General features: G+C 41.0%; 1 protein-coding gene and 1 long non-coding RNA gene across 5 annotated transcripts; both read left to right on the forward strand.

The window, feature by feature from the left end:
* Positions 1 to 4,085: 4,085 nt before the first annotated feature.
* On the forward strand, positions 4,086 to 4,667 carry LOC124869700. Its single transcript, XR_007038647.1, has 3 exons — positions 4,086 to 4,223; positions 4,340 to 4,417; positions 4,502 to 4,667. It is a non-coding gene; the product is annotated as an uncharacterized LOC124869700 (long non-coding RNA).
* An 11,103-nt stretch (positions 4,668 to 15,770) lies between these two features.
* Positions 15,771 to 24,100, forward strand: LOC124870209. Of its 4 annotated transcripts, none has more exons than XM_047368747.1 (3): positions 15,771 to 15,829; positions 19,138 to 19,279; positions 22,275 to 24,100. In XM_047368747.1, the coding sequence occupies exons 1-3, from the start codon at positions 15,824 to 15,826 to the stop codon at positions 23,423 to 23,425; spliced, it is 1,299 nt and encodes a 432-aa protein (XP_047224703.1). In that variant the 5' UTR covers positions 15,771 to 15,823; the 3' UTR covers positions 23,426 to 24,100. The 4 variants fall into 4 exon arrangements, with proteins under 4 accessions (XP_047224703.1, XP_047224704.1, XP_047224705.1 ...); XM_047368748.1 differs by lacking the exon at positions 15,771 to 15,829 and adding an exon at positions 18,888 to 18,974; XM_047368749.1 differs by lacking the exon at positions 15,771 to 15,829 and having other exon boundaries at positions 18,981 to 19,279; positions 22,275 to 22,514; positions 22,752 to 24,100.
* Positions 24,101 to 26,430: the final 2,330 nt, after the last annotated feature.

Below are 26,430 nucleotides of genomic sequence, written 5' to 3' on the forward strand. Positions count from 1 at the left end.
GATGGTGATGGAGGAGGTGAGGATGGACTCAATGATGGCTGTGTAGAAGTGCACCATCATAGTCTTTGGCAGGTTGAATTTATTCAGCTGCCGCAGGAAGAACATCCTCTGCTGGGCTTTCTTGATGAGGGAGCTGATGTTTGGCTCCCACTTGAGATCCTGGGAACGGAAAGATTCCACAGTGTCAATTGTGGAGTCACAGAGGGTGATGGGGGCAGGTGGGGCTGGGTTCTGCCTGAAGTCCACAACCATCTCCACTGTCTTTAGAGCGTTGAGCTCAAGGTTGTTCTGGCTGCACCAGTCCAACAGATGGTCCACCTCCCATCTGTACGTGGACTCGTCACCATCAGAGATGAGTCCGATCAGGGTGGTGTCGTCCGCAAACTTCAGAAGCTTGACAGACTGGTGATTGGAGGTGCAGCTGTTGGTGTACAGGGAGAAGAGCAGAGGAGAGAGAACACAGCCTTGGGGGGAACCGGTGCTGATGGTCAGGGAGTCAGAGACATGCTTCCCCAGCCTCACGCGCTGCTTCCTGTCAGACAGGAAGTCAGTGATCCACCTGCAGGTGGAGTCGGGCACACTCAGCTGGGAGAGCTTCTCCTGTAGCAGAACTGGGACGATGGTGTTGAAGGCAGAGCTGAAATCCACAAACAGGATCCTGGCGTAGGTTCCTGTGGAGTCCAGGTGCCGGAGGATGAAGTGAAGGGCTAGGTTGACTGCATCGTCTACAGACCTGTTGGCTCTGTAGGCAAACTGCAGGGGGTCCAGGAGGGGGTCGGTGATGTCTTTTAGGTGTGAGAGCACAAGGCGCTCAAAGGACTTCATCACCACAGAGGTCAGGGCGACGGGTCTGAAGTCATTAAGCCCTGTGGTCCTTGGCTTCTTGGGAACAGGGACGATGGTGGAGGACTTGAAGCAGGCTGGCACATGACATGTCTCCAGTGAGGTGTTAAAAATGTCTGTGAAGACTGGAGACAGCTGATCAGTGCAGTGCTTCAGGCTGGCTGGTGAGACAGAATCCGGACCAGCAGCTTTCCGGGGGTTCTGTCTCCTGAAGAGTTTGTTTACGTCCCTCTCCTGGATGGAAAGAGCCGTCCTCGGCGTGGGTAGGGGGCTGGTGGGGGGGAACTTCAGGGTGGGGGTTGGAGGTGCCAAGGCCCCTCTTGAGGTTGGAGAGATGGGGGTGGTGGATTGTGGCTGCAGCTGTTGGGGGGCGTCGTGGGGGATGGTTGCAGGACTGTCCCTTTGTCTTTCTAGCGGCAGTAGAACTCATTCAGGTCGTTGGCGAGGCGTCGGTCGTTGATGGAGTGGGGGGCTTTTGGCTTGTAGTTGGTGATTTGCTTGAGCCCTTTCCAGACAGACGCAGAGTCGTTGGCTGAGAACTGGTTTTGGAGCTTCTCAGAGTACAGTCATTTGGCCTCTTTCACTGCCTTGCCAAACTTGTACTTGGCCTCTCTGTATATGTCTTTGTCCCCACTCCTGAAGGCCTCTTCCTTATCTAGTCTTAACCTTCTGAGTTTAGCTGTGAACCAGGGTTTGTCGTTGTTGTAACTCACCCTGGTGCATGATGGTACACAGCTGTCCTCACAGAAGCTGATGTAGGAAGTCACAGCCTCTGTGTACTCGTCCAGACTGTTGGTAGTAGTCCTGAACACATCCCAGTCTGTACAGCCTAAACACGCCTGGAGATTCTCCACAGCCTCACTGCTCCACTTCCTTGTCGTCCTCACAACAGGTTTGCAGAGCTTTAGTTTCTGCCTGCATGCAGGAATCAGGTGGACCATGATGTGGTCGGATTGGCCCAGTGCAGCACGTGGGACGGCGTGATAAGCGTCTCTGATGGTGGTGTAACAGTGATCGTAACGTTGGAAATAATTCCTCTGGTGTAGTAGCCCTGATGTTCATGAGTTCTTCTCTGGTGAAAGAGCTCCGGGTACCATCACAGAAGACCGTTTTAAAGCAAAAAACAAAACAAAACAATGCGCACCAACACGCCGAGGCGACCATCTGCGGCGCCATCTTGGTTATTTGTGTCTCTGCTCTGTCCTCTCAAACACCCATTCAGTCGTGGCAGATGGCCGCTCACACTGAGCATGGTTCTGGTTCTGCTGGAGGTTTTTTTTCCTTTTAAAAGGGGGTTTTCTTTTCCACTGTTGCTACATGCATGCTCAGTATGAGGGATTGCTGTAAAGTCAATGCAAGCCACTGTCCACTGTTGCTACACTGGCGCTAAATAATCAAACTGAACTGAATTGAACTTGAAAGGAAAACAAGCTTGCGGTGTTCTGGTACAAGATGTTCTTCGTTCACCGGGTGTTCTATTTAAAAAATGAAAAAAGCACTCGGAGAGCACAGACATCTGCCAAAGCAATTGGGTCACTGGTGCATGTCATTTTATGACATGGTAAAGAATACTTCAAAAAGAATTGGCTCCAGAAGGTGCTTCTAATCTCCATCAAAATCGAATCCGTTCATAACATTTGAGATATTTTGCAAACACACAGACGGACAGACAGACAAAACAATGCCAACAAAACAGGTAATAAACCATGTGTGGATGCTAAACAATTAATTTCAAAAATAAACACGCTGTTTATTTTTCATAGCAAACCACAAATAGAAGAAAACAACAGAAAACTCCTGCCTGCAAACCTCCCCACCCCTTACTTTGTTGAGCCTTTTGCTGTGATACCAGCAAGTCGATTTGGATAAGTCTCTGTGAGCTTGCCACATCTTGCCACTGGGCTTTTTGCCCATTTCTCAAGGCAGAAATGCAACAACTCCCTTATGTGGGATGGTGTCCACAGATTCTCAATTGGATTGAGGTCTGGACTTTGACTAGACCATTCCAACACATTTAAATGTTTCCCCTTAAACCACTCCAGAGAGACTAAATGTACATCCTTCAATCAAACGAGGTGTGAAAATTTGGTTGTACACGGCGCTCTGTCAAAATGTTTCAGTACGACTGGTAAACTACAAAGCTGCACCGCTTGCAGCATTACGGCTACCGTAGTCAGGGGCGTCGCTGAAGTAATAGCGGTAAACACCTGTACTGTACTTACTCCTAGTCCAACACCACTTGTGTGTGTATAACATTTGAATGTACTGTTGCAGGAATTGCCTGAACTATATGTGATTAGAAGCTCAGTGTGTGGGGTGTATGTTTCGTGTGTGTGTATGGAAGATGTTGACATTACTCCTCCGGACAGAGGTGGCGCTGTGTGCTGCCGTAGCTGAGAATCAAGAGTGAAGGAGTGACGTCGGTATTATTGTGTGTGTGGGGTGGGTAGAGACGGCGACCGAAGCAGCGGTGTATGAGTCTGTAAGCCCTGTGTTTTTACGTGCTGCAAAGTCATTAAAAAGAACCCCGAATCTCGTCAACAACTCAGTGTTTTGATGCTGTTTCTTCATGCTCAACTCAGCAACGTATGAGTGAGGGAGTTAACCCCGAGGAAACTAGTAACTTCGGCCCTGGAGAAAGCGTCTCCCCTGTGTCATCAGACTACGGTCAGGGGACAGAAACAGGAAAGGTTAACAGTACTAACGTTTGATTTAGTGCATCAAACTGTTTCTTTTACGTGTTTACTGAATCAGGGAAAAGTTCCCTTTCACATTTTAACTAACGTTTGATTTCAACTTCAACTTCATAGACTCCAATGCATTCCTAACGTGCGGTTGGCTCTATTCAATAGAATTCTATGTAGAGGAGACCTTACCATGAGAGTGAATGGAGTTATCAGAACGCTGGTTTGTAGTGTATTAATAAAGTTTGACTGACTGACTTATCTGACTGTTTTGTTGACATTCTCTTTAGCACAGCTCCATCTAGTGGATGCATAACGCAACCCCAGTCAAACGTTTGACTGCGGTAGCTTCTATTCTATGCGCCTTATAATCCGGTGCGCCCTATATATGAAAAAAGTTCTAAAATAGGCCATTCATTGAAGGTGCGCCTTATAATCCGGTGCGCCTTATAGTGCGGAAAATACGGTAAGTCTAAAAAAAAAAATATATATATATATATATATTTTTCTAAGGATATGTTTTCACAGGTCTATGCGATATTGCAGACTTGTTTTAACCCCTGATCAAATATTTTACAGATATATCGAATGATTTAAACCAGAATCCAAGCCTTGATAACATTAAGCAGAACTGTACCAGTTCAGTGCAGGAAGAGCTGGAACCGCCCGGAACCGTTCAAATACCCCGTGTACGGAGTAAGTTATGGTTATATTCAAATTCTGTTCTATCCAAATCTTCACAGAAACAAGATTTTTTTTTTTTTTTTTTTCAAAAGACCTGCATTGTAAGGTAACTTTATTTTGTTTCACAGAATATCTTAAATTGAGGAAAAGACGGCGACTCTGTGCTCTGTATACCAGGGCGAGGCTTGTTAGAGGTTTATTGAATGGTAAATTTAATTCTTCTTATACTCATTTACCTACTGAATTAATTCGCATATTTCATTAATTTATTTTTTTCTTTATCTTTCCAGAGGCAACGTTGTTGGTGGAGCAGATTTCATCGAGACTTGGACAGCAACAGCGAAGACAGAGAGTTCCCCTATCCTTACGTGACCGTTGTAATAAAGCATCATGTTTAACGCTTTTGGCTGCATGTCAGACATTGTTACTGAAACATTGTGCTGATATCAAGGTAATTTAAACTGATCCCTGGGTCTTCTTCTTCTTCTTCTTCTTCTTCTGATACTCATGTTAATATGGAAAGCCAGATCACACATGCGCTGAATGAGATAAGGAATGTTGTTGTTCATCTTAATGAAATTCCTGTTAATGCTGATGTAGCAGATAACATCGGGTTAAATGCATCTCCTGCTAACAGTGAAAATGTAATAAATCAAAATCTGTACGGTGACTTTTTTAGCTCATTAGAACAGGCTGTTGAAGATTTAATTAGAACACCATCTCCATCCAGCCTTCAGCAAAATAAATCAGCTGACTTACAAATTCCTTCAACGTCACACGCCGTTGATCATACTGGGCAGCATGGCGGCAATTTCAATCCAGAAGTTGCAGTCAACCCTGATCAGATTGAGGGAGATCCTCCTGTGACTGTTGAACGTGAACGTTTTAATAACATTGAAATAAGGAGACCTTTTACCATCCCGCCTCCCTGCCCTGGTCATGTTCCTGATCTTGCTACAATCTATATAAACATCATGCATATTCTCACTGAATTAGCCGATACTGCAAGATCTTTAGCCAGACGTAACGATGTTGTGCAGCTAGAATTAGTCGGGGAAAATCTGAAACGTAACGTCACGTTTACCATTAACGATGATGGGAATATGATTCTGCCTGCTTTTGAGAATTTTCTGGATGAGTTAGTACAGTCCAACGCTGAAATGCCTGCAGATAATAACCTGGAATTTGTTCTACAGGTAGTTAATGACCCTGCAGGAGGGTCAAAACGTAAGGTTAAAGGAACGTTAGACTGTGAACTGATTAATAAGAAAAAGCGTCACCTGTATATTGTAGATAATACCGGTAATCAGTTATGCTTTGCCATAAGTCTTGCACACGTCTCTGACTCTAACCTTACTGATAATCAGGCTTTAGAGCTGGGAAGGGAGTGGCAACGCAGGGCTGGTTTAGATGATCAGACAGCAGTAACTTTCAGCAACATTGGTAAATTTGAAAACATTCTAAAGAAAAAAATTGTAGTGTTTCACAGAACCGTTACAGGCTCTGCAGCTCTGTGTAAATTTAAGACCAGTTTCCCTGATCGATCAAACCCTCTCTTTCTGCTGTTATTTCAAGGTCACTACTATGGGATAAAAAATCTCAAGGGTTTTATAGGATCGAGACACATCTGTGCAGATTGTTACGGGAGCTATGAAAAGCCAGACACACCATTGTGAAGGCTATTGTCCGGTGTGTCACTCATACCAGTGTATGCGTGAAATTAACGAACCTGTCGCCTGTGCAGGTTGTTACAGAATCTGTCGTAACTCTTCTTGTTTCAGTAGACACAGGGAACCCCGCAAAAGACCTAGTGCTGACAGGCCTATGAGTGACTGTGAGTTGGTAAAACTGTGCAAGGTGTGCAAAAGGATATACGTTATTCCAATCAGCAAGCAGGATAAACCACACGTGTGTAATGTAAAATGCCGTATTTGCGGTGAGAATATACCTCCTGATTTAGATGTGACGTGCGATGGTCATCTGTGTTGCATTCAAACCGCCCAAGCCTGTAATCAGTTAGATGATAAACTGTTTTTTTATGATTTTGAATGCTTCATTGACGAGAACAGTGTGCACATCCCCTATCTGGTCTGTGTTAAAACGCTGAAAGGTGAGAAATGGCATGCTTATGGATTGAATTGCACCCAAAAATTACTTCTCCATTTCAGGAGACCGATGTACACCTTAATAGCTCATAACGCGCGGGGATATGACAGCTACCTGATTCTCACAGCTATGCTGCAGTTAGGCATTAAACCTCATCTCATCATGCAGGGAAGTAAAGTTCTCTGTTTAACCGACCCTGATTACAGGTTAAAATACGTTGATAGTCTGTCCTTCATGTGTATGAAGCTTAGTGCAATGCTGAAAGCATTAGGTTTTAGTGATAAGGCCAAAGGTTTTTTCCCCCACCTATTCTCGTCTGAGCAACATCTCCAGTATGTGGGGTCTTTTCCTCCTCCATCCTCCTACGCTGTAGAACGCATGAGCCTTCAAGAACAACAGGTGTTTAGCAGCTGGTACAGAGAAGCGAGCAAAGGGGTCTTTGACTTTGAGAAGGAAGCTCTTCGTTATTGTAAAAATGATGTGGACATTCTTTATCAAGGTTGTGTTAAATTCAGGGATGAGTTCTTTAAGGAGACAAGTGTGGATCCGCTTAAATGCGTCACGATAGCCTCAGCCTGCATGAAGGTTTTTGTAAACAATTTTCTTCCTCCTAAAACCTTGGCCATCCCCTCACCTCTGGACTACAGACGTAGTAGTAAGACGTTTTCCAGCACGTCCATTCAATGGCTTGGCTGGATTTTAGACAGCAGAAAAATTGACATCGAACATGCATTAAACATGGGGGGAAAAGAAAATTGGTCCATATTCTGTGGATGGATATGCAGAAATTAACGGTGTCAAAGTTGCGTTTGAATTTTACGGCTGTTTTTTCCACGGCTGTAAAAAGTGTTACATGCCTCATGACAAATGTCCGTTGAGAGGGGTCGCATTTGAATAGTTTTACGCAGCCTCTGTTGAGAGAAGCAAGGTGCTCCAAACTGTGTACGGTCTTCGTCTCGAGGTCATCTGGGAGCATGAGTGGACTGAAATGAAAAAAACCCACCAGGGGGTGATCAGCTTTCTTGAGAAAGTTAATGCACCCGAACCGCTATCACACCGAGATGCTCTGTATGGTGGACGCACCTGTCCTATGAGGTTGAGGTACACAGCGGGGCCAGGTGAAACTGTACACTATGTGGATTACACATCTCTGTACCCCTATGTAAATGCTAGCTGCGTCTTTCCCCTCGGGCACCCCACCATCATTTACAAACATTTTGATGACCCCAGCAGCTACTTTGGCCTCGTCAGAGCTGTGGTCTACCCCCCACGAGCTCTCTTTTTCCACTGTTTTGCCTTACAGAACATCCCAAGGTAAACTGGTGTTTACTCTCTGCCGCACATGTGCTGAAATAAATAACCAGTCAGGTCCCTGCAGGCATAATGATGAGGACAGAGCTCTGACAGGTGTGTGGGTGAGTGGAGTTTTGTAAAGCGTTGCAGTGTGGTTATCGCCTAGCTAAAATCACTGAAGTTTGGCATTTTGAGAAGACCAGCGACACAATCTTTAAAGGTTACATTTACTGCTTTTTAAAGGGTAAGCAGGAGGCTTCAGGCTACCCATCTGAAGCGGTGGATGAGGAGAGCAGGTCAAAGTATGTAGCAGACTACAAACTCCACCAGGGTATCCAATTAGACGCAGGCAAAATCGAGGTGAACCCTGCCAAAAGACAGGTAGCAAAACTGCTTAAACAGCTTTTGGGGAAAGTTTGCGCAGCGAAGTGATCTGTCTCAGACCACAGTCATCCCTAACCCTGATGAGTTTTTCAGCTTCATGTTCTCGAGTAAATACGGGGTTAACTATTTCCATTTCTTCAACCCTGAAATGTGTGTAGTGCAGTGGAACTACAGCAAACGTATCATCTCTCCCCCAAGCAAGGTAAACAATGTGTTTATTGCTGCATTCACCACCGCTTATGCGCGTTTAAAACTTCTCAGCAGCATGGAGCAATTGCAGGACAGATTGATTTATGTGACAAAAAGTGGTGAAACTCCTCTGAAGTTGGGGAATTATCTGGGTGATCTTACTGACGAGCTCGCGGGAGACAGCATTTCGGAGTTTGCATCAACAGGACCCAAGAGTTATGCATATCAAACCAAAAACCAGAAAAAGCTAGTGATACGTGCTAAAGGTATCACTCAGACGCATGAATGCAGCGAGAGGGTCAATTTGGACAGCATCAAAGGGCTGGTCGAGGTCTACTTACAGAGGTCAAGTGAGGGTGTCATTGAAATCCCTCAGTACACGATCAGGAGGGATAAAAAGAGATTCCTCTTAAGAAATGCTGCATTTGTTAAAAGGTTTCGGTTGGTGTATGACAAGAGATGCCTTTTTTCTGACGGGACAACTCTGCCTTTTGGTTATTAGAGCATAAGAAGAAGAAAGATAAAATAAAAAAATTAAAATGTTGCATTCTGCCAATTTACAGGAGGTTGATTTTGATCCTAGATTTAGAGCGCCTTTCTCATGTATGATAATAGGACCCAGTGGTTGTGGAAAAACTTTTTTTGTAAAAAGTGTTTTGCAGAACTGTAATCATGTCATGGATGATGTTCCAGAAAATATTGTGTGGATTTACACTTCTTTTCAACCCATGTATGCTGAATTGCAGAAGATGAATAAAAATATAAAATTTGTGGAAGGATTGCCTCATTCTTTTGAAGATGAAAACCTGTTTCCTCCTGATCAGAATCATCTGATTATTCTAGACGATGTTTTTGCTCAAGCCTCAGATGATGAAAACGTGATGAAGGTCTTTACCCAGTTTCGTCACCATCGTAATATGAGTGTTATGATGTTGACGCAGAATGTTTTTCATCAGGGAAAGTTCAGTCGCACTATTAGTTTGAACTGTAATTATATGGTGTTGTTTAAGAACCCGAGAGATAAACTCCAGCTGAATATACTAGCCCGCCAAATGTTTCCATCTCAAAAGGGTCTCTTCTTGGACAGTTTTGAAGATGCGACGAGAGAAGCTCGTGGATATTTAATCATCGATTTTACGCCTACCTGCCCAGAACATTTCAGACTGAGAATAGGCATACTTCCTCACCAGTGGCCTGCTGTGTATGTGCCCAGAACAAAGTAAGTCATCATGTCTGCACATATAAAAAGTAATGTCCCATTATTCAGAGCTTTGTACCAGGCTACTCCGCAGAAGCGCAAAGATATTCTCGCACACTGCTCTCCCGACTTTCTTCAGGCTCTGTGCGAGATTGCTCTGAATATTTTAAAAGGTAACATTAAACTATCACCCTCTCAACACCGGAAATTGAAGAAGCAAAGAAAAATCATCAGATTGTTGGGTGATAAAAAAAAACGGAATAAAAACTAAACAGCTGGCTCTCAAAAAGCAACGAGGTGGTTTTATTCTCCCCATCTTAACGGCTCTTGCTCCCCTGATCGGTGATCTAGTGGGTGGAATCATCAGGAAATAATGTCTCTCAGAACATCGCAGAAGATGCTTCTCATTTCCCCTCATCAATTCAAGTGTCTGACCCAGTCAGACACGTCCATCAGACAGACGGCAGAGGAGAATTTGGATGCTGAAATGAGAGCGATAATAAACGAGCCGGGTTTGACTTCTTATGAAAAAATCAAGAAATACGATGCGCTTTTGCAGAGGTATCTGACTCTACTCAAGCAAGGTGTGAAAGAACAACAGCGGGTGAGTTTGACGCTGCAGCGTGACACAGAGGTTCCTGAACATGAGCGGTCCCAAGAAAAACAAGGCCCAGGGCAGTACGAGGCCCCTAAGGATCAGATTGTTACGGATGTACTGAAAAGCCTACCGAAGCATAACCGTAAAAATGCCGAGTACATTTTGATGAAATTATCCGAAAGAAGTGAGAGTTGGACTTCGCGAGGTGAATTTGTATTTAAAGGGAATGTTGTAAAAGGGTCCCACATGATTGACTTGTTGAAAAATCTCATCCTTCCGTTTAAAAAATCTGGAGCATCACAAACCCGAAGATGGTCAGACTTTCTACATACCTTGTCAGAGGTAAACATCCCCATATCTTCAGTCATTAACCCTTATGCTCGTGATGAATATAGACGGTTCAAAACAGAGGGTACATCGATTGAAAATGGTGGTACACCCCCCAGCGTTAAGCAGAGAAGAAAAAGAAGAAGAAGGCAGATAACTAATTCTCCCCATTGGTCGAGATCCGAGCTGGAAGATCCAAAAAATGCTGATGGGAAGTCAAAAAAGTCTCTTCGTAAGACGACACTACCACCCCGATGGATTACATTTTCACCATAAACCGTTATAAGAAAAATGAAACATGTAGCCTATTTCTTTTATTCAATAAAATATTTATTGATTATATTTTCAAGTCTAACTTCGTTCTCTACTTCACACACTAACATATGATATCATTACACAAATATTAAATCATAAGAAAAAAAAAAAAACAAACAATGAAAAAAAAAAAGACAATTTAAATTCCATAACAATCCATAAATATCTCCAAAGAACATGTTCCGTGAGTATAAAATGTACAACTTTGATTAATGACACATTTCTGATATTTTTTCACAAAGTTAGATACCATTAAATCATTTTTAATCACATCTCCGGTGTATTTCGACAACACTTGCTGCATTGATAATCCGCACGCTCTATGACATAGATAAAAAATGCAATGGTGACCGCACACAGTGGACAGAGTGTTTTGAAGCTGATTATTATGATACAATATTTTTGAGGATCTGTCTTCTAAAAATGTTACGATGCTTGACGGGTAGAACTCGAAATCCGGAGAGAATCCATAAGAGTCAAAAAAGCTGGATTGACCATTCTCATCCAATGTCAGAGCTAGCCAGTGTTCTCCCGGCATGTGTGAAGGATGTGTGTTCACAATAAAGTAGGCCGGCCCTGGGAATTTGTCAGCTAGCAGCGGCAGCTGGTCGCACGGCCACACACCGCAAAACAAATCTCCCAGCAGATGATGCAGTATGTTTTCAATTTCATGATTATTCATGCCTGATTAGATTAATAATAATCCACCAGCACACGCCTCTTTGAATCAATCTCTAAAATAGAGTCATAACAAGCGTAGATGATCAGCGTGGTGGTATGAGGCAACGGGTTTCTGAAGCGCATTTCCAATCTTAAATTCCCACTGGAAACTGGAGATAGAGCATCTGTGTCCTCGCCCGGGTTAAGATTAAATGTGAATAGAGAGTATCCTTGATTAAATTCCTGACGTGTTATACTCAGTGGAAGATCTTTTAGATGTCGTCCTGTAGCTGTAAACAAGTTGTAATACTCTCTCACTGAATGACCTTGGTTAAAATTGGGCTGGAAGGCTTTAGCAGGAATTTGTCTGCCATCCTTACACAAAGCTAAATATTCCATATCAAAATGATTAAAGTCAAACGGATTGAGATTGCGTGTTCCTGTAAAAGCGTCATGATCCAGTAACGCAATCACCACATACTTGGGAAAGACGCCTAAGAAAAGATTCTCTTGGTTGCATACCCTTGAATTTTCAGGGATGGAATATGTTTTTACATTCACACGTGAAAGTGGATACAGAGCATTCGCTTTCATTAAAGCTGTAGTGTGCCCCAGTCGTACAGCTGGAGAGACAGAAACGTTTTTGATAAAAAGAGATGCTCCTAATATCCTGAGTTTGTAAGTGGAGTCTCTTGCGGCCATGAGACAAAAGGCATCGTTGGCTCTTGTAAGTTTAATTTTGAGGTCAACAGAGTTTAAAAGAAGTCTCTCACAGAAAAATATGTCGGCATGCAGGGGGCCTAGGAGATGTACCTCCCTGGAATTTTCCGTAAAGCCTGCTCTGCTGTTAAGACCTTGGTTAGGGCCGTTAGTTGTAACAATAGAGTTCAGAGCACCTGCAGTGTCTTTATAAAAAAGACCAGAGCTAAACTGGGTTTTTAAAGAATCCTCAGAAAAGTTTAACAATGTCTCAATCATGGCTCTGTATGGATGTGTAGTGCTGGATTGTGAAATCAATCGATCAACAAGAGTGACATCACACTGACTGAAGATGGTGTTTAACGGGTAGTTGATGAGCCCTACAGGTGCATCATCTGGCAGGTTTGTTCCATTCTCGTTAGTAATTTTCACTCTGAGATGCAACAGCGTATCGTTGAGATCCAGATACTTTTCTCCGTCTCCCGGAATGAAAAACTCGATCGGCCCTCCATCGGTGATTGCTGATAAAGGCTGGATCTTGGTGTAAATTTTATCTTCGATCGATAGCTGTGTCATCGGGGCAGAAAATAAGTCCAGCTCTCCCAGCATGCACTCTGATGATTTGTTATGTAAAATAGCCATTATTTAAATATATCAAAACTTGCGGATGACTTCCTTCCTCTTCGTTTGCCAGCTGCGACTGATCTCCTTTTTCGCGTTTGTCGTTGTTTTTTAACCGTCCTTAAACGATCACCAGGGGGTCTTGTTCTGGGTCTTTTGGATAAAACCATAATTCCTGAACCTTCTTGACCGTCAGTGTGTGTAGAACCACTCATTTTACTCACGGCTCTACCGATGACATCCGAAGCGATATTTGATGCAGCCGTTTTAAGATGGGGTTTTGCAATAGCAAATCCTTTTTTAACCAGAGGGGATACGAAGCGGAATAATTTTGAAAATGATGATCCAATTCCGCGTCCGTACATGACCGGGGCCCCATAAAACCCTGGCAGATTACCTCCTGATTGACTTACATAGTAATTTACAAAGCGATTTGGATCACGTCTCAGACTTAGATGTGCCATGTTCTCTCTTGCCTGCTTGATGCAGTGTTGAAGGACCAGGGTAATATGAATAATAACCAATCAGTCTTAGAGGTTATATACATATCTCTGGAATAGTTTATACAAATAAAATTTATCTCAGGCTACGTTGTGATATCACCGGTTTGAAGTGTAGTCTTACGACGGTCTTTCCATAGACGAAATTTACAGGAACGTTTTGGTCCGATTTAATTTCTATATGGATATTTTCAATATGTCTTCTGGAAACTGGAAGGTAGTGGGCGGGGTTAAATGTCAGAGTAACCATATCACTGAAGTCGCAGTGTACAGGTCCTTCTCAAAATATTAGCATATTGTGATAAAGTTCATTATTTTCCATAATGTCATGATGAAAATTGAACATTCATATATTTTAGATTCATTGCACACTAACTGAAATATTTCAGGTCTTTTATTGTCTTAATACGGATGATTTTGACATACAGCTCATGAAAACCCAAAATTCCTATCTCACAAAATTAGCATATCATTAAAAGGGTCTCTAAACGAGCTATGAACCTAATCATCTGAATCAACGAGTTAACTCTAAACACCTGCAAAAGATTCCTGAGGCCTTTAAAACTCCCAGCCTGGTTCATTACTCAAAACCCCAATCATGGGTAAGACTGCCGACCTGACTGCTGTCCAGAAGGCCACTATTGACACCCTCAAGCAAGAGGGTAAGACACAGAAAGTAATTTCTGAACGAATAGGCTGTTCCCAGAGTGCTGTATCAAGGCACCTCAGTGGGAAGTCTGTGGGAAGGAAAAAGTGTGGCAGAAAACGCTGCACAACGAGAAGAGGTGACCGGACCCTGAGGAAGATTGTGGAGAAGGGCCGATTCCAGACCTTGGGGGACCTGCGGAACCAGTGGACTGAGTCTGGAGTAGAAACATCCAGAGCCACCGTGCACAGGCGTGTGCAGGAAATGGGCTACAGGTGCCGCATTCCCCAGGTCAAGCCACTTTTGAACCAGAAACAGCGGCAGAAGCGCCTGACCTGGGCTACAGAGAAGCAGCACTGGACTGTTGCTCAGTGGTCCAAAGTACTTTTTTCGGATGAAAGCAAATTCTGCATGTCATTCGGAAATCAAGGTGCCAGAGTCTGGAGGAAGACTGTGGAGAAGGAAATGCCAAAATGCCAGAAGTCCAGTGTCAAGTACCCACAGTCAGTGATGGTCTGGGGTGCCGTGTCAGCTGCTGGTGTTGGTCCACTGTGTTTTATCAAGGGCAGGGTCAATGCAGCTAGCTATCAGGAGGTTTTGGAGCACTTCATGCTTCCATCTGCTGAAAAGCTTTATGGAGATGAAGATTTCATTTTTCAGCACGACCTGGCACCTGCTCACAGTGCCAAAACCACTGGTAAATGGTTTACTGACCATGGTATCACTGTGCTCAATTGGCCTGCCAACTCTCCTGACCTGAACCCCATAGAGAATCTGTGGGATGTTGTGAAGAGAACGTTGAGAGACTCAAGACCCAACACTCTGGATGAGCTAAAGGCCGCTATTGAAGCATCCTGGGCCTCCATAAGACCTCAGCAGTGCCACAGGCTGATTGCCTCCATGCCACGCCGCATTGAAGCAGTCATTTCTGCAAAAGGATTCCCGACCAAGTATTGAGTGCATAACTGTATATGATTATTTGAAGGTTGACGTTTTTTGTATTAAAAACACTTTTCTTTTATTGGTCGGATGAAATATGCTAATTTTGTGAGATAGGAATTTTGGGTTTTCATGAGCTGTATGCCAAAATCATCCGTATTAAGACAATAAAAGACCTGAAATATTTCAGTTAGTGTGCAATGAATCTAAAATATATGAATGTTAAATTTTCATCATGACATTATGGAAAATAATGAACTTTATCACAATATGCTAATATTTTGAGAAGGACTTGTACTTTGACGGTCCGCAGTAAAGGCGCAAAAGTGTCGCCTACTATTTGTGGGCTGACCACGTCGCTGTAACAGTATAGGTGATAGAAACCAGCCTTTATATCTGCCGGAAAAGGAGCCAGTTTTGGTTCAGATACATGAATCCATTCCCCTGGTTTCACGCCCATCATATAAGCTAGAGTGTTGAAGAAGCGTATTTCATACGGACCGCTTGCTTGAAATGGAAATCTCTTTTGAACTTTGCTGAATTTAATGCGGATACCCGAGTTCATTTTTTTGAAAAACATTTCCATCTCTGTCTTGAGTTGAATAACGCTGTTATAGTAGCCACTTCTGATCCTTTGCGTATTGATCTCCACATCACCAACCTTCCTCCATTCAAAGTAGGCATCATAATCCGGTAAATTATGCCATGTATGAGGATATGAAATCTCTGCTAATGCAACCAACCATTGGCCTTCTAAATCAATATGTTGAGCTAAATTTACACGGAAACTCGAACTGGTATTATTTTTAAACACTTCCATGCTAGCGTTAGAGGGAAGGGTAACGTAAAAACCGTCCTGGTCATGCTTTAGTTTTGTCGTTTTGTTGATGTTTTGTCAAGTTTGGTTTTCGGATCTCGTTATGCTTTTGCTTCATGTTTTTTCTAGTTTCTGTTCGTTTGTGTTCAAGAGTCTGTCTGTCAATTAAGTTTATTCGGTCCACCTGCACCATGTTAATCAGTTTTGTTTTCCACCTGTACCATGCTCCATATATACACACCTGTTCTGTCATTGATGGCGGAAACATTCTGTTATGGTTTACTTGATATAGGACCCCAGAATGCAGACCAGAAGGCAGCATGACGGTAAGTGCAAAAGATTTAATAACAAAAACTCTCACTCAGCAGGAGGCAGGAACAAAACAAACGGGCAGGCATGATAAAAAAAAAACAAGACTTGGTTAGAGAATGTTTCCGGAGCATGGTACAGGTGGAAAACAAAACTGATTAACATGGTGCAGGTGGACCGAATAAACTTAATTGACAGACAGAACAAAACTTGGCTGTGGCAAAAACAGAGACTCTTGAACACAAACTAACAGAAACTAGAAAAAACATGAAGCAAAAGCATAACCAGATCCGAAAACCAAACTTGACAAAACATCAACAAAACGACAAAACTAAAGCATGACCAGGAAAATAACAGAAGCCTGATTCAAAATCTAAGAACGAGTCAAAACCTTAACTGAAAAACATAAGAAAAAACCAGAAACCAAAAACCAAACAACCCCAAATCATAACATCGGGAGGAATGAGCCAAAACTCCAGTAAGTTATTGTTAGAAACTTGTGGAAGGAGACCCAAAACACTTAGCCAGAGTCAAACAGTTTAAACAACAATCCTACTAAATACCAAGGAAATGCATATGGACTCATGTATTTAAAAACACAAAAAAAACAATATCTTTAAAAGCTGTCATTATGGTGCCATTTAGCACATAGAAATATTTTGATAAGCCTAATTGACAAAGACTTAACATGTTTGGTCTCATGTGTTTTTATATCTTAGTTTAAATTCCTGAAATAAATAAAGACAAATTTATTTTTTAGTGAGTTTTGTTGGAAGGTTACTGTTGATCTCAATTGTTTTTTGCGGTTACATTTTATGCACACTAGAGGGAGCCAACTGTAATTATTTCTTTGCTTTAGTTTACTAACAACCTGTGCCCGTGAAGATTTGAAGCAAATAGTTTTAATTCCTGAAAGCAGTGGTTTACTGGAAGTGAAAGAAAAGCACTGCCCTCAATGTCATATTGACATAAAAAATTACAAACCTCAGAGCTTTACAACAGGTTTTTACCATTTCTAACTGAAATTAAAAACATTTTGGGAACTTTTTTTTTTACAAATGTTGGCATTTTTTTTATGCATCGTTGCCATTAGTCTTTTTCTCAAAACAGTATTGATCCTCAAAGCCTAGCAGAGGTGGCAATTCTAGGACTGGAGAATTTAATCATTTCTAATTTTTATTTCCGAAATAGCTAAAGGGGTGGTGGGGTGGGGTTGGGAGAACAGCAACAGGACAATTTTGGAAGGGCCCAGTTAAAGTTCAGACATAAATCTCATTAAAATGCAATGGCATGACCTTTGCAGGCTATTTGTGCTTCCAAACTGTCCAATCTGGCTAAATTAAAGCAAATCTGCAAAAAAATAACAAAAGTACACAATAATCTCTCCACATGTCCAGAACTGATGCCAGTTATCACAAATTCTTGATGAGTTAAGTTGTTACCTAAGAGTGATACAACCCATTTTTAAGTTTAGAGGGAAATTATTTTTTCCTATTGGTTTGGATGGCTTTTTCCCTTCAATAAAATAAACATTTGTTAAAGAATTTAAAGAACAGAATGTGGCTGCATTTGACTTGTTATTTTTTGTCTATGATTTTCCTTCAAAAATCTATTGTTATTAAATAAGCTCAAATGTGGTTTTCCAGCTACCTAAAATATTCCTCAGACTTCCAAGTTGGCTTTTATTTGTCACTTTCAATGAATAGTGGATCAAAAAGGTCAAGACAGTTCAAAAACATTTAAGACTTACTAAATCGATAGTCAATAATTTACTGTATCCTTTAGCAACACTGGGGGAGGGGGGCATCTATGTCAATTTTAAAAGAGGAGTAAAGATTATTGGAGGTAGGGAAGGAGGAAACAATACTTGCTCATCTAAAAATAGGACAGACTGGACTTGATATAACTAAGAAATGACGCAAGCATCAAATACTAATGTGCATTTCATAAATGGTAAACAAACTGTTAAGCATGTTAATGGAAGATAGGTCTCAAGCAGTAATTACTGCTGAAAAGAACATAATTTTATCAAAATACATTTCATAATAGCCCCCATTCTTGAGCAAATGTTATGAATTGTGTCAAGTTTACCACTTTTATTTTTTTAAAGAACAGGCATGATTATTTTCTTGGCCTGTAAAACACCACAATCCAGTGGGTGGCAGTAAATCTACTCTCAAAACAAAGCCAAGAAGAGGAATGAGTGGCGAAAAGCAGGTATAGCATTTCTAATTCCGGATTTAAATATTATGAGAAATAAAAGAATAACAGAAAAATTGACAGTGTATACAGGTGAATTAATGGCTACTTTAATGGCTTTAGAATAGATTGAGGAAATAGAAGAGAGGGAGGTTTTAATTTGTTCAGATTCAAGTAGTGCATTAATAAGTATTCTAGAGTTAAATTCAGATTCAAGGGAAGATATTATATTGGATATAATTAACTCAATTTTTAGGATTAAAAATGATGGTTCTTATGTTAAACTAGTTTGGATTCCTGCCCACATTGGTGTGGTAGGAAATGAGTTGGCTGATAGTTTTGCTAAGAGTGCAGCAAAAAAGAATATGGTTGATTTAAATATTAAAAAAAGTAAAAATGAGGTAACGAATATTATTAAAATGTATATCAAGAAGAAATGGCAAGAACAGTGGGATAGAGGAGGCAATGCTAGATTTTATTATAGCATCCAAAAAAAAAAAAAAAAAGTTGGGGAATTTAGGAAATGCAATAGAAGTAAAAAAGAAGATATTATATCTAGAATGAGGTTTGGACATACAGGATTAAATAGTACTCTTAAAATAATAAACATAATACAGGTTGTAATTATTGTGGAAAGTTAGAAACAGTGTAACATATTTTTTTTAGAATGTAATATGTTCAGGAAAGAGAGGTATTACTTAGAGATTTAAGTAGGAATAAAAATAAATTAGACATTAGGGACTTGTTTCAGAGATCATCTGGGGATGTAGTTTTTAACAGTATTTTTAGTTTTCTAAGAACAGGTATTATGGGACAATTATAATAGTTTAACGTCTGGTCCATACTCCAATCTGCAAGGTGGCGGTAATGCACCTAAAAGTTGTTTGCAAACCGCCATAAAAAAAATAGAAGAAGAAGAATGAGTGGCGACGGAGAAGGAGCGACGTCAGATCCGCCATATTGGTAGGGTTGTACCTGTGTTGTCTTTCATGTTGAGTGTGGGTCTTTGTGGTGAGACGCTGACATGACAGGCCATCGCTGCTGCATTTACGGCTGTCCCAGCCGTTCACACGGTAAGACTGGAGCGAAACTAAACAACGGAGTGCGTTTCTTTTGCTTTCCGAAGTGGAAGAAACATCAAGAGGAACCTGTGGCGGAGGTGACGAGGAGACACCGGATGGCCTGGGTAGCAGCAGTGGGACGGAGAGACATCACTTTCGACCGTATTTTACCATCAAAAAGGGTCTGTTCCCTGCATTTTCATTCAGGTGAGCTATCACTTTAATAACCACAAGTACATGTGAACTTTTATTCGACCATGACTTATTTACACTACACGTTGTAAGGAAACATTTCGCACCGAGGTTTCCTCTTTTACGAAGAGACCGTGAATGCACCCCTGGTGATGAGATTTTCTAAGCACAGACAGAAATCATGTCTAAACCCATGTCTACAGGTCCTTCTCAAAATATTAGCATATAATAAAGTTCATTGTTTTCCATAATGTCATGATGAAAATTTAACATTCATATATTTTAGATTCATTGCACACTAATTGAAATATTTCAGGTCTTTTATTGTCTTAATACAGATGATTTTGGCAAACAGCTCATGAAAACCCAAAATTCCTATCTCACAAAATTAGCATATTTCATCCGACCAATAAAATAAAAGTGTTTTTAATACAAAAAACGTCAACCTTCAAATAATCATGTACAGTTAGGCACTCAATACTTGGTCGGGAATCCTTTTGCAGAAATGACTGCTTCAATGCGGCGTGGCATGGAGGCAATCAGCCTGTGGCACTGCTGAGGTCTTCTGGAGGCCCAGGATGCTTCGATAGCGGCCTTTAGCTCATCCAGAGTGTTGGGTCTTGAGTCTCTCAACGTTCTCTTCACAATATCCCACAGATTCTCTATGGGGTTCAGGTCAGGAGAGTTGGCAGGCCAATTGAGCACAGTGATACCATGGTCAGTAAACCATTTACCAGTGGTTTTGACACTGTGAGCAGGTGCCAGGTCGTGCTGAAAAATGAAATCTTCATCTCCATAAAGCTTTTACAGCAGATGGAAGCATAAAGTGCTCCAAAATCTCCTGATAGCTAGCTGCATTGACCCTGCCCTTGATAAAACACAGTGGACCAACACCAGCAGCTGACACGGCACCCCAGACCATCACTGACTGTGGGTACTTGACACTGGACTTCTGGCATTTTGGCATTTCCTTCTCCCCAATCTTCCTCCAGACTCTGGCACCTTGATTTCCGAATGACATGCAGAATTTGCTTTCATCCGAAAAAAGTACTTTGGACCACTGAGCAACAGTCCAGTGCTGCTTCTCTGTAGCCCAGGTCAGGCGCTTCTGCCGCTGTTTCTGGTTCAAAAGTGGCTTGACCTGGGGAATGCGGCACCTGTAGCCCATTTCCTGCACACGCCTGTGCACGGTGGCTCTGGATGTTTCTACTCCAGACTCAGTCCACTGCTTCCACAGGTCCCCCAAGGTCTGGAATCGGCCCTTCTCCACAATCTTCCTCAGGGTCCGGTCACCTCTTCTCGTTGTGCAGCGTTTTCTGCCACACTTTTTCCTTCCCACAGACTTCCCACTGAGGTGCCTTGATACAGCACTCTGGGAACAGCCTATTCGTTCAGAAATGTCTTTCTGTGTCTTACCCTCTTGCTTGAGGGTGTCAATAGTGGCCTTCTGGACAGCAGTCAGGTCGGCAGTCTTACCCATGATTGGGGTTTTGAGTGATGAACCAGGCTGGGAGTTTTAAAGGCCTCAGGAATCTTTTGCAGGTGTTTAGAGTTAACTCGTTGATTCAGATGATTAGGTTCATAGCTCGTTTAGAGACCCTTTTAATGATATGCTAATTTTGTGAGATAGGAATTTTGGGTTTTCATGAGCTGTATGCCAAAATCATCCGTATTAAGACAATAAAAGACCTGAAATATTTCAGTTGGTGTGCAATAAATCTATAATATATGAATGTTAAATTTTTATCATGACATTATGGAAAATAATTAACTTTATCTCAATATGCTAATATTTTGAGAAGGACCTGTAGTTGACACATCTGGTTGTTAAACATTCTCTACCGCCTGAAGGTTTCTGGTTTGTCTGCAGCAAAGAAACAAATCAAGTAAAACAGTCCATATTAGATACTCAAAGATACAATATGGAGAAGTGAAAAGACTACTAATACAAGTAAGTTAAAAGCACAGTTGTTACGATGCAATTGTACTTAAGAACAGATGAAATTACAAGTATAACAAAAATAGCTATATCACGTTATAACTATTATTCTAACAATGTACTTTTCATGTTCGTACAATATAATATCACGTTAATATAATATACATATTTAGCCTGTAATAACAAAAAAAGTTCAGGTTATAACCCGATAAAGCTATTTTCTCTGTCGCCTGGGTGGCAGATATGTTTCCTTATGTAAAAGTAAAAAGTAGCTAATTTAAAATGTGTTTGAGGTATATCAAGGTGTGCCAGTTACAGTAGATTCATAGTATTCATACAGTTTAAAGTCCTTGTAATGAGATCCCGGAACAAGGGCTCGTGTGGTGGTTGTTTTCTCCAGCTGTATGGATCATAGAAGGCAGCAGTGCCTCTTCCACGCCTGTTCCTGCACACTGCCGGTCAGCTGCCTGAAAACGGCTACTCTACTAGCAAAACATATTACTGTTAAAGCTGGGTCTACGAGCTGTTTGACCATGAGGTGTACTTAGTTTTTTACCTCATAAAGCTACCCAGTTTGTTTATATATTTTTTTTTGATCAGCATGAAGTCTGTGATTTTTAGGGCTGAAACAGTTAATGAGATTAATCGATTATTGAAATTATCGTCAACTAATTTAGTTATTAAATAATCGTTAACTGGAGTATTCAGACTCTAAAACATGCCATTTGCTGAAAGAACAATCCACACAGGGCAGTAATTAGGCCAAAATAGTACAAAATATGATAAAATGTTGCATTTAAGATGAAAAACTTTCTTTTTCTGTAAATATGCTCTATCCAGACCTCCTCAAGTGGAATAGTTTCAGCTTCTCCTGGTTCAAAATCTGTAAAAAAAAATTCTCCTATTAAGTACCTTTTGCTATCTGATTATTAATCAATAAATAGACAAAATAGTAGTTATTTGCAGCCCTAGTGTTTTTCTATGGTTGATGTCATTCTTGTCCTGATTGTGCTTTGGTCCAATGAGAGGCCATTGAATTCAACTCTATTAACTCAGTTACTGTGTTTCCAGGAAAACCAGCATATGAAATGCTAGAGTCCCATCCTGACTGGAAACCATCTTTGCTGCTGGGCCACAGTCAGGTCAGACAAGAAGAAGAGCAGCAGGTGACTCCACATACAGTCGAGGTTGTTTTAAAATACGAAGAGGATGAAGAGGAAGAGGAGAAACAGGAGGAAACTGGCCTCCCACAACCTGTCGAGGATAATATGCTTGACCAGTGTGCGCTTGAGCAAATCACATGTCTGAAAGGTGAATTTACTGAAATTAAACTTACAGAACTGTTCTTACAGGGTGAAAAAAAGGTAAAATATTACACTGGACTTCAGAGCCATTCCACTTTTCAAGTTTTGTTGCGCTACATCAAACCTTTCCTTCCTCAGGGAGTAACAAAGTTGACTCACTTTCAGATGGTTCTTCTCACATTAATGTCTCTGAAGCTGAATTTTCCGATGGACCGCATAAGCCATTTGTTTAATGTGCACCCAGAAACTGCTATTGCTGCATTCGAGGACACAGTCGCTGCTTTATATGCCCGCATGTCTTCACTCGTGCACTGGCCGGACAGAGAGCGGGTGTGGGTCAGCATGCCTCGGCTTTTCGTGGAGACGTTTGGAGGACAGCTCACTGTCGTTGTTGATTGCTTTGAAGTATCTGCAAAGACACTGTCCAATATTGAGTCATGGGACCAACACAGTCGCACAGTGAAATATGTCACTGGCATCACACCACAAGGAGTTATTTCCTTCATCTCCAGAGGCCGGAGTGGGTGCAGCAGTGATATAGAAGTCACAGAGAGCTGTGGTCTGCTGGACAAACTGCTGCTAGGTGACATAGTTCTGGCAGGTCGAGGTTTTAACGTGGAGGAAAGTGTGAGCATGATGTGTGCTGAAGTCAAAGCGTCATCACCAGACGGCTGCCGTGAGCTGGATCTGAAGACCACTGAGGAAACGAGACAGCTAGCACACCTTAGAGACCATGTTAAGAGAATTATTGGTGCTGTTTGCAACACATTCAAAATATTATCTTCCAACGTTCCCGTCAGGATGGTTGAACCATGTGAGGGAGAGAGCGTGACATTTCTAGACAAGGTTGTTACAGTTTGTTGTGCTCTTATAAATCTGTGTCCACATGGTGTTCTTTCACTGCAGAAAAGCAAATAACTGGGCCTAAAGAACTCTAACAAGTACTGTTATCTTAAGGAAATATGTCTTTTCTTCTTTAGCTTAATCTGATCTGGACGCTGAGAAACAAAGAAAACTCTGATGTGATTCAAATCAGTAAACGTACCGTATTTGACTGCTACCAGGTCATTGTAAGAACAATTTTCTGAGTTGATGCTGTTACTGAGGGAAGAAGACTCAGCGGTAGCTGCTTTCACTTCCGGTTGAGTGTTTATATGTATAATCGGAAGAAACTCAGTAATATAGGAAGTTGCTTAAGGAGGATTATGAATCAAACTGAAGTAGAAAAAAGAAAATTGGTTGTTACAATGATTGTTTTCTTTTTTTAGGTTTGAATTGTTTGTAAATTCAGCCTTCAGTTACTTTTCTTGTGGGTTTTATTATTGAGCATTTCCATAAAGCTGATATACAATTACAGCACTCACCAAAAAACGTAATGCAACTTAATTCACAGATTATTCATATTGGCACAATAAAATTTTACATTATCTTTAATTCCAACATATTTAAGATAAAAGTGAACTGTTTTTATGTCATTATTTCTAAAGCTGTTTGTCTTTATTCACAAATTATTTAAAACACTATATTTGTTAAATGCTATAAGGTTGTGAATGACCCTACCTCCAAAAATAAAGATGTATTATTCTTCTTTTACTTCTTCTATTTTTTTGGAAAGGTTCATAAGTTAGAGTAGAAGTCTGAATATATAACAGCCAGTCATGATTGACAAGCTCCAGAAGGAAGGTAAGCTACAAAAGGTCATTGCTAAAGAAGCTGGGCATTCAGATTTCTGTATCAATGCATATTAATGTAAAATTTAGTGGAAGGAAAACATTTTATTGAAATGGTAAACAAGCAACAGGGGTCTCCACAGCCTTTGAAAAGATTGTGAATCAAAACCTATTCAAGATTGAAATAATTTATTCAAGAGCCACCACACAGGTGTATCCAGGACACTGGATACACTCGTCGTCTTCCTTGTGTTAAGCCATCCCTGAGGAGGACACATCAGAAGCTTCTTACCTTGGCTAAAAAGAAAAGGGAAGGGGCTTTTGCTCTCTGGTCCAAAGTCATCTTCAGATTAAAGTAAATTTTGCATTTCATTTGAAAATCAAGATCCTGGAGCAGGGCTGGAGCCAAGGGTGGCCATAGCCACCACTGCCAAGTGATTAGTTGTTGCCATGGGGTTGAAATTCACTAGTAAAGAGCACCCCTGGGAAAAGCAGTTCACCTCCAAAACCGATGGAGTTTCAACCACTAACAGCTATTATGGAAGTTATTATAGAAGTAGTTTTGGTTCAGGTTCACATGATCAGTAAAGGCGCCAACTACATAAGAACTTCATGAAGCACGGTGCAATTTCCGTCTCATTTTCTCCTGCTGCAGGACAGGTCTGAGGTAAGTTAAAAAGGCAGCGACTTGTATGTTTTTATCTTAATTTCTAATAAATAAAATGGATGGTTTGCTGGTAAAAAAAAAAATACAACGTTCATTTTGCTAAAGAAGTCAGGCGTGTTGCAGATTTGGTGGTAGAAAGTGCGGTTAGTCGGGATAATTTAATGTATCCTGTTGACTATAACAGAGAATCCTTCAGTTTGCTGGAGTACTAGGAGGCATTCACGTTTACTGACCTGCTTTCAAAATAAAAGCATGACTCAACGACTGTTTTCCCAATCTAATCAGGGGAAAGATATTTTAAGAACTTCTGATTAAACTAGGTTCTTTAAACATTTACAATAAAATTCCCTGAAAGATATTCAGACATACATTTTTCAAAAATGAAGCCTGGGAAATTTTAACAATATTAATCACCATATTAATATTTTTTATGTAAACTGGCATTCAAAGATGATTTCTGTCCTGATTAGGATTTTAGTTTGTATTAATGTGATTTAATATGTTTTGTTTCATATTTCATGGGATTTTCATAGCTGTAAGCCTGAATGAACAGAAGAATAAAAGACATATATCACTGTGTAATAAATCTAAATGAAATGAGTTTGATGTTTTGAACTGAATGACAGAAATAAATTAGCTTTTTAGTGATTCTCTATTTTATTCTATTATTCCAGTTGTATGTGCACAGCTGATTTAATGTGACTGCACAACTTCTGTTAGCGAGCATATAACTACAGTATTTGAATTCATAACTGGCAGAGAACAATGTTTGCCAGGTTGTACTGACATTGTTCCTGGGATCACAGAGCCTAACAGTGATTAAATCCTTCGGGTTCTCCAATGTGGAGCTGAAACAGTTGGGTGTGATGCCATTTGCAGATAAATGAAATAAAACATTAGTCCCAGATTTTCAATATGTTTTATGCTTGCTTCCAGTCCCGATTCACTTCTGTTTGTGTGTTTGATTTTTTTTTTCTTTTTAAGCAGCGTTTTTACTTTTACTTATATAAAACTTTATCTTTTCTTCTTACAATACCTGCGTCTGTGTTTGGTACTGAGCTTACAGATTGTGACGGAGCATCACTACTAAAACCAAAACAACCTTGACAACTTTAAAAGAAGCAGTTAACAAAACATGACACATTAGTAACCAACTCAGCCAATTATGTCTCCCCTGAGACGAGAGATAACATGTTATTGTTCTTCCCAGGTTCGCTGAAGAGTTCACAAAGACGGAACGGGCCTTGATCTGCCTCCTTGGCTTATTAAGCAGCATCACCAAAAATCCATTTCTCTTTCACTCCTGTTCTTTGTGTTTCTGGATCTGCTCCCTTTCTGTCATTTCAACTCCACGGAGGGCCCATCAGCCTCCAGCTTTTGTAAGGGGGGATTGTTCATTCTACTGCTGTACCTGCAAGAAGAAAAGAGGCTGCACCTTCTCAGGTTTTTGCTTGTGTATTCCTCGGTCAATATATATTCGGATCATATTCGGATTAGTTTGTTACTGAGGTAAAAAGCATGGAAACAACTCTTTTACATGTATTCTTTATTGCTAAATCATAGTTAACAGGACATTTTTGCATGTT

This window comes from Girardinichthys multiradiatus, chromosome 6 (genome assembly GCF_021462225.1).
Source record: "Girardinichthys multiradiatus isolate DD_20200921_A chromosome 6, DD_fGirMul_XY1, whole genome shotgun sequence".
In the NCBI taxonomy this organism is placed as follows: Eukaryota; Metazoa; Chordata; class Actinopteri; order Cyprinodontiformes; family Goodeidae; genus Girardinichthys; species Girardinichthys multiradiatus.